At 37.5% G+C, this 8,733-nt stretch overlaps 2 protein-coding genes across 2 annotated transcripts; both read right to left on the bottom strand.

Moving 5' to 3' along the window:
• LOC110269143 lies at positions 3,525–4,767 on the bottom strand. The gene is made up of 3 exons (XM_021116799.1): positions 4,335–4,767; positions 3,813–4,240; positions 3,525–3,545 (listed from the first exon to the last, which is right to left on the bottom strand). The coding sequence occupies exons 1-3, from the start codon at positions 4,765–4,767 to the stop codon at positions 3,525–3,527; spliced, it is 882 nt and encodes a 293-aa protein (XP_020972458.1).
• LOC110269142 lies at positions 5,210–6,247 on the bottom strand. The gene has a single exon (XM_021116798.1). The coding sequence runs from the start codon at positions 6,245–6,247 to the stop codon at positions 5,210–5,212; it is 1,038 nt and encodes a 345-aa protein (XP_020972457.1).

Here is an 8,733-nt window from a genome sequence, read left to right as displayed (position 1 = left end):
AGATTGGATTACTAAAGAACATCTCGGACGAAGGACAAAACAACTCGGCTAGTATGCTTCAAATGGCACAAACAACAAAAGGAAAACCCCAGGACCCACACAGAAGGTCCAGGAGCATCTTTTGGAGGCAGTCAGGAAACAAGGATTTAGGAAAACCTACAAAACTAACGCAGAGCGAAACCCTTTCTAAAGTGAAAAGAAAGCAGCATCCTAGAAAGCTACAAATCAGACAAAACCGAAATAGCTACCTTCCAAATTCGCAGTCTTAGCTTATCAGCAAGAAAAATAGCAAAACATATCAAGAAGAAGTCATCAAAGTCGCCACCTTTTTCAAAGAAATAAAAATCCCCCAAAATAAGAAAAATAACACGAAGAAATTGTCGTTATCTCTCACAGAATTCATCAACAAAAGCTATCAGCATGACAAAAAGGAACAATCTTTCGAGAAAACAAGCAATGTGAGCAAAGGGACAATTTCAAAAGCAAGAGAAAACCCCCAAACAGTAAACAAGCAGGCGCACAGTGATACGAAAAGACTCAGACTTCAAGAGAAAAATCGAAACCCTATCAAAAGCCGAAAAGCAAAACGACGAAAGAAGCACGAAGAAAGAAAAACCAACCTGAACGAAGGAAGAAGCTTCGAAGGAGATTGAAGATGGAAAGACGAAATCGCCAAGAAAGCGAGAGAGTAAAGGGGGAAGTTACAAAGAAAAACGAAGAAGGGAAACCGTTTGTGTGTATAAAATTCAAAATAAATGGGCCAAGGGAAACAGAGCATTAAAAAACAATTAATGAATGTATTAAACCCTCGCACGTTCCCAAGAACATAGCGCTAATACGAAAGCGCGCGCTTTCAGAAGAAAACGTTCTACATTCAAAAAAGGAAGACTCTACAAAGAAAAAAGTCGACAAATGCTCGAGTTCGGCTTCACCAGAGAAAGGATCGAAGTCCTAAAGACTGAGACTCGACCTCAAAAAGAAAGACCGAGCTCGAGCAGGGGCACTATTCATATCCTGGGTCGAGCTACCCGACCCGGGATGTTCAGTAACAAAGCGACCGACCTCTTCAGGTCAGGCTATCCGACCTCTTCTCAAAGAGCTCGGCCAAATCGACAGGAAAGCCCAGTAAAGGGCCCAAGTAGAGGAACACGACCTAAATCCAAAGGCAGTCCAAGCCTATAGAGATAAAGGCGGTTCCGTTGAAGATAAGCTGACCTCACCCAAAGATAAGATAAGATAAGATAACTAACTTATCTTATCTAAGAAGGTTAGCCCACAACCATTATAAATATACTGGAGCACCCAGGTATAACTCATACTCTGATTCTACTAAAAACCTGCTTAATACCCATGCTAACTTAGGCATCGGAGTCTCTTGCAGGTACCCCCACCCTCCGGTGACGGAGGATCAGCAGTGCAGCCAGTCTCACAAGTCGGACATGATAGCTCCGGTCACCCCCAACAGTCGGATACGTCATTTCCGACCAGCACAGAAGATCTCGTCCGAGATCGACCTACAGTTTCAGGTAACCCTTGGAACAATAATAATAATAATAATGATGATGATGATGATGAATGATGATGATGATGATGATGATGATGATGATGATGATGATGATGATGAAGGTACGTCCAAAAAAAAGGACAAAGCGATCTCTATCCAAAAAAAAGGTGCGTCCCGACTTCTGTCTTTGCATTCAACGAGTCATGAGACATGGCGGTCCTTTTGTGCCTTCCGGCGTTGACAACAACCGGAATAAACATATGTGTCACTTAACGGAGATGAGTTGGCTGCCAGGTGTCCTTGAAGTGCCAAGCTGTCAATTTAAAAATGGACAAGGGTCGATCTGTCCCTGCCTCCCAAAGAAAAACACTGTTATTTTAAGTGGGATGGGAGGTTCAAATGCTACGCTGTTTCACTATATACTCTGAAAATGTATCACTGTGTTCGACTGTAAACCCTAGGACAGCATGGTTGATAGTGAAGAACGTGGGTCGACATCAAATCAGCGAAGTGGGAGAGTTGAAAACGAATCAAGTTGGAGTTTGAAGGTTACTGGGAATGTGGGATCAAGGTGGAAGAAGAAGTGGGTTGCCCCAGAGTGTAATTGTGAAATTTATGCAATTTTGTTCATGTCTGGAACCGATATGAACCCAAACAGACTATTCTTTCGATGCCCAAATTTTAAAGTAGGTTTATTAACAATTAAAATTTTGTTCACTTTGTTTCTCATTGATGCTCATACTTCAAGGTATGTTTATCAAGAATTAAAATTATGTTCACTCTATTTTTCAATAGATTCATAATAAAGAATATTATTTTGTAGACTCCAACACTTCATTGCAAATACTTTTATTGGCTTGATGATTATGTTGCATCATTCAATGAGGATGCTATGAAGACTCTTTTGTTCGGAGGTTTGAAGCTGAATCAGAATCATAAAGAAGGTCATTCTTCTGCAGATGATAACAAAGTTAGGGAGTTAGAGGAAAGATTGGTTGGCTTAGAAATTCATTTGAAGAAAGCGAGATTGAATTTTAGTCAAATTAGATGCAGTAGTGTTGGATGTGTTATGTTGGCATTTGTTGTTGGAATTGTAGTTGGAAACCTGTTTAGTGGTGTAGTTTAGAGAGATCAAATATTGCTTCTGAAGTACTATGAAACATGGTGATCTTGGTTGTTAAGTTGTTTAGGCTATGGCATTTGTTGCTATTGATCACTTTTGATGAATGAATATAAATATAATTAAGCTATTTTTGTTTTTATATGTTCGTTTATTCAATTTTAAAGACTGCAGTAGTATAGATGATTTTGTAATAAATAAGGCATTATGAATTTGTTGAACAAAGTAAGAAGCCATCTGTTGAAAATTGAAACTTAAGACATGATACCATAATAATAGAATAAGGGAATCATCATAACAGCCCTTAATAATATAGTTATCCAAAAGAGTATTCAACCAACTATATCATTGGTTACATGTCTTAGCATCTAATTATATAATAACAAAAGCAAGGGCAACATAAGGTCCCTAATCAACATAGTTGTCGTAGCAAGTAATTTGATAACCAAAATAGACACAGTGTCCACAAGTTATTGTCTAAATTATCTATTCTTCCTAGTTCCAAACTTTTAAAACTAGATCAACTACTCAATTCTTGTTAGGAGGCCTAATCCCTGGAGTGGGGATAAACTTAAAAAGTCTTGACGCAGTTCCTGAAGTTGCTGCAGCCATGATCTCAACTGATACTCCTGTTGATACACCTTGGTTCGTTGGAGCAGTGGGTCTCACAATTGGTTACTTCTCCCTAAAGCATGGTACAGAGTTGGTGTTGAATTTTGTTGCAGGCTATCCTCAGAGAAGATCATAGCAAAGGTCATAATTAAATTAAATAGAGATTACTAATTTAACTTAGGACCATTTTTTACCTCATCTGCTTGGGGTGCAGACTAGTTGACTATGGTTCACTGATTGTCTTGTTGCAGATGTTTTGAGAAACTTCTTTTTTTTTTCTTCTTTGTCTTAGTCTATCATAAATGGTAACTGTTAAGATAACAAATAAATTAGTGTTATGCCAAATAAAGACCCTAAATTGGCATAAACTCATAGCAGCATCTAATGTAGTTTCCTCAGCATTGGCAGTTGAGTTGTTCTGTCCTGTTTGCTAAACCTGTTTAATTGTCAAATCACAAGATTGGAACACAAGAAGGCTCAACTAATTAGGACACTTAATTCCTTAACTATATATTTATAAGATAGTTAGCATATTAAATATATTTTGAAAGTGAGTCATCACTTGTTGGATTATACCTGCTGAGTGTTAGCTTGGCTTGACTCTACAAATTGCAAAGACGCTTTCTTTGTCCTTCTCTCTTTCTTTGTCATAGGTTTCCAATTCGGGTCTTGAGGTGCATTGGTACAAGTCTTGTAGTAGTGTCCTAACTGACCACACTTTGAGCAAGTGACCTGAAAGGTTTTTCTACATTTGTTTGGATTCATCTCTTTCTCAATCGGGTCTGATCTTCTCTTCATCTTTGGCCTATGAGCAGCTCTTTTGATTGGAGGAGGAAGAGTCTTAGGAGCATCCGATTGTACCCAGTACTCTTCACTATTAACCGGTTTGATGCAATGTGAGTATGTAGCTCTTACTGCTTTCATTGTCAGCCACTTATGCACAAAATCTTCAGGCCTAAGGTCCATCTTAGACCTAGCTGCCACTGCATGTCTACAAGGCATACCTATAGACATGAATTCAATTTACCACATGCAATCAATCCTATATAACAAATATACAATTTTACAAGTACAAAATAGTATTGAAAACAAGTTTACCAGTTAGCTGCCATAGGTTGCATGTGCATGTTCTTTCTTCAAGATTAACCCCAACCTTGTGATTTCGACAGTGCACTTCAAAAAGAACTCTCTTACTATCTCCAGCCCAGATAGCTTTCCATTTTTGGCTTTTTGGCTTAATGAAGTCGTCCAATCTTTTTTGCTGCACTGGAGCTAAAGCACTAACATGTTTCTCTAGCTTTTTTTTGTGTGCTGCCATCTTCCGCATTAGATAACATCTTAAGTCCTCGCACATTGTCAGTATTGGCTTACCCCTGTATGCCACTATCTTAGCGTTCCAAACTTCGCACATATTATTGGTGATATTGTCAACCTTGGGTCCGGGACTGAAAAACGCCTTTGACCAAGCAGCTGGATCAAACCTATCAAGATATTCCCAAGCTGGAACACTGATCTGTTTCAGCTTTTTCATAGCTGCCTTGAACTCAATTTGTGTGGTGCAACGTGCACAATCCCATACAAGTTGCTTGGTCTGTTGGTCCTTAAATTGCTTGATAAAATTCTTCCAAATGTGTAGTACGCAGTTCCTATGAAAAGCCCTTGAAAATATGTCCTTTAAGGCTAATGCCAATCCCTACCAGAAAACCAACAATGCAGGCCAATAACCCAATTTGGACCAACAATGCATATCAATAAATAAAAAAGGCCATTAAACAAGTTTAGTCCAACAAATCATATCAATAAATAATAAGGTATGAGATTCTCACAATTCAGACCAACAATGCATATCAATAAACAACAATGAATGAAATGAAACAACTATTTTTTAATATCTTTTGCTGGTCCGATATAAAGTTTCAGCCCCTTTCCGTGCTATCACCTAAGTCATGCTAAAGTTGTGTTAAGAACCATTTTCAAGTGTCCTTATACTCATTTGGCACAACTGCATATGCAATAACAAAGAAATGGTTATTGCCATCTTGACCGACTGCAGATAGTAGCTGACTGCTATAATAGCCCTTAAGAAAACAACCGTCTAATCCAATGAAAGGCCTGCATCCTTCTATAAAGCCCTTCTTGCAAGCATCCAAACTTATATATAGTCTATCAAACAAAGGGAGAAACTCTGGCTGAGGTATCACGTCTAATCTTGTAGTTGAACCAGGGTTTGTCCTATGCAGTTCCATAAGGTAATCCCTAATCTTACCATATTGTGCTCCTTCGTTGCCAATTACCTCCTCCCTAGCTGCCTTAAGTGCCCTGCTTATCATTTTACCACTCAGTTGGATGTTGTAGTCTTCGATCATGTATTCCATAGCTTGCTTTGGCTTCATGTCTGGCTGAGTAAGAAGCCTCTTAACTAACTTTGAAGTTACCCACTGCCTATCAGCAAGGTTGCTGCTGAAATCCCTCCCACAATTATGCTCATCGAACAAAGTTTTTACTTGAAAACATCCATGTGCACTATTCCATGATGTCAATATTAGCCATGAACAATTTTCACTTGCACAGGCTGCTCTGACCCTCTGCTTCTCATTCTTTAGATACATAACATATTTACCCTCATATACGAAATAATCCTTCAGCGCACTCTTGAATGCTTCCATTGTAGTGAAGGTTTGTCCAACTTTAAATTCAACCTCCCCGTACTCAGTTTTTTCATTAAAGGCATCATATGCAGTCCTCCCTTCATCCTCATATGACATTGGGCTGTTGAATGCTTCACTTTCATAATCATATGACTTGTCATAATCCGAATCCAATTCCTCAATAGTTGGCCCAACACTCCCGGATGTGCCACCCAAACTAGTTCCAATGCCATTTAAACCACCACCTATAGTGTCAGTCTTACTTCCATTATATCTTCCATCTCTCAGAATATGTTTTCTTCTAGTGCCCTTATACTTCTTAGAAGGCCTTTTTTGGATAGAATTTTTCTTAGCTGTGTCCATACTATCCTTTCCACCTGAACCAGCCCCAACCTCCACATTTGGGCTAGCCCTATCTTAAACTTTTAGGCCATGACTAGCTTTCTTTTTAGGTGAAAGTCTCTTCTTCTTCTGAATATATTTTTTCTTTTCCAAACTCTCATCATTGCTGTCTGTATCCTCAAAACCAGAAGGAGGAGGCTTATAAGGCTCATCTTCTGTGGTCTCGTATCCATCATCTGAAGATGATGATGATTCACTCAGCACAACATTATCACGCTCCACACCATCATCGAACATCTATCAGGTGATCAAAGTAAAGATAAAATTCATTGTTGCCCTTATTTCTCTTCTGAGCATTTCTCAGTTCGTTTATCTCAGCATCACCTTTAATAACATGTAGCCCAACTTCCATGTCATCAGCTCAAACCAATACATCTCCTTATATGTTGTATACCCTAACTCCTTAAATAAAATTTTTAGATAAAAAAGTTAACAGAGTCTGAATCCATAGATGGATACTTATGTACTTTTCTATTAACATAACATAATACCCATGTGAATTTCTCTTGAAACTTTTTCCATGATAAAATACAGGAACAACCATAAAATCATCAATCTGAGACAAACAAAGTAAATGATATTTTATATTACAACCTCTACATAAATAATTGTGATTTTAATTGAGTACATATATATTTTAATAGAGTACATGTAGTTAAAGTATGTATATATTCTAATAAAGTATTACATATATGGAGACACAAGAAAAAAATTTCAACATCACTGCTATGCATGATGTAATATAATCAAAGTATGTAGGTATATATTTACTAGTTTCTTGTTTCACGGAAAAATCAAATTTTAATAGAGTACATAAACATTTGCTAAGGTATATATTTGCCTTAAACTTTAATAGAAAATTGCTGTGAACTCTTTTATAAACACTAATCATAACAATGTTTATATATATTAAAATTTGAATAAAGATAATATATTGTAAGATTTGTTGTTATATATAGAGTTTGTGATTTTAATACAAGCAAATCGATGTATTTTGAATCCACTTGCAAATTGTATATGAATTTCATTGAACCTTATTTTCTATATATGAATTACATTGCAGGAAGGAAAAACATCTTTCTCTCTTGATGGCAAAATTTCCCAAAATTAGCAACATTGAGCCTAACCAAACTCTATCTTTGTTATGCGACACCAAGCCAGAAAACAAAAATACAAACACTCACAAACCCAAAACTAATTAAACAATACACCATGTAACTAATATTTTATTTGAATAATCTGTTACTTACCTTGAAGACTTGCACAAGAAAGTTCTGTCAACATCGTCAGGGAGTCCGTTAGTGGTGCTGTTTGAAGCTTCACTTGGAGCGTTGTTAGCAACACTGTCAGCGTCTTACTCAGCTCCACAGCCAGGTAGAGCGTTGTCGTTTTGTCGTCTTCAGAGAGTCTTCAGAGAGAACATGAAAAGATTTTGGGTATTCTGTAATTATGAGAAAGGGAAGAAGGGTTAAATGGAAACCCAAGGCATGTACTATACACACCATTTCAATCCCCCACCTAAAACGACAGCGTTTTTATTTGGGAGGCAGGGACAGATCGACCCCTATCCATTTTTAAATTGACAACTTGGCACTTCAAGGACACCTGGCAGCCAGCTCATCACCGTTAAGTGACACGTATGCTTATTCCGTTTGTTTTCAACGCTGGAAGACACAGAAGGGCCGCCATGTCTCACGGAATGCAAAGACAGGGGCCGGGACGTACCTTTTTTTTGGACAGGGATCGCTTTGTCCTTATGAAAAATGGACAGGGACCGGGTTGGGTGTTTACTCTAATAATAAGGGTTAAGTACTTTTTTCGTCCTTAACGTCTTAGGTCAAAATCAAAATCGTCTTTGACCTTTTTTTATTAAAATAATTCTCATCGTTACAAAACGTTACAAAATCATCCTTTTATCCATAAACAATAATTTTTAGACAATTTTGTCCTTAAGCAAAAATTGAAAAACCTTTTCTACCCTCACCACTAACCTCTGCATCATCATTACCATTGCTATGCATCTCTTTCTCCCTTTCTTTATGGCCACCACCACTACCACCATAACCATCACCACTGACACCATAACTATCACACCTCTCTCTCTATTACCAGTTCATCGTCTTAAATCACTACCACCCATCCACTACCCTCAATCCTTTTATTTTCACCTAAACCTTATTTTGTGTGCAACAATTTAACATTACAAAATAAATTTAACAGAAATTTCAAATTAAACAACAATTCAGCAATCATCAATCGTAATTTCAGATTTAAAATTAAAAAAAATTAGAAAAAAAATGATGTTTCAAAAATTAAAAAAAAAACATAAAAAAAGAAGAACGAAACCCTTGCCAACAATAGTAGAAACAGAGCAGATGTACAGCAATAATGGGGGAGCAATAAAACCCTTGTATAGCGATGACGGAGCGGTTGAAACTCTAGCGATG

This window comes from Arachis ipaensis, chromosome B02 (assembly GCF_000816755.2).
Source record: "Arachis ipaensis cultivar K30076 chromosome B02, Araip1.1, whole genome shotgun sequence".
Taxonomy (NCBI): domain Eukaryota; kingdom Viridiplantae; phylum Streptophyta; class Magnoliopsida; order Fabales; family Fabaceae; genus Arachis; species Arachis ipaensis.
Note: the sequence above shows the minus strand (reverse complement) of the source record. Positions and strands in the feature narration are given on the sequence as shown.

Coding starts and splice junctions, on each gene's coding strand:
- LOC110269143 (XM_021116799.1), bottom strand. CDS start 4,767: ATGAAAAAGCTGAAACAGATCAGTGTTCCAGCTTGGGAATATCTTGAT. Junction 4,241..4,334: donor CAACCTATGGCAGCTAACTG/GTAAACTTGTTT, acceptor TCATGTCTATAG/GTATGCCTTGTAGACATGCA. Junction 3,546..3,812: donor GCCAAGCTAACACTCAGCAG/GTATAATCCAAC, acceptor TTATCTTAACAG/TTACCATTTATGATAGACTA.
- LOC110269142 (XM_021116798.1), bottom strand. CDS start 6,247: ATGGACACAGCTAAGAAAAATTCTATCCAAAAAAGGCCTTCTAAGAAG.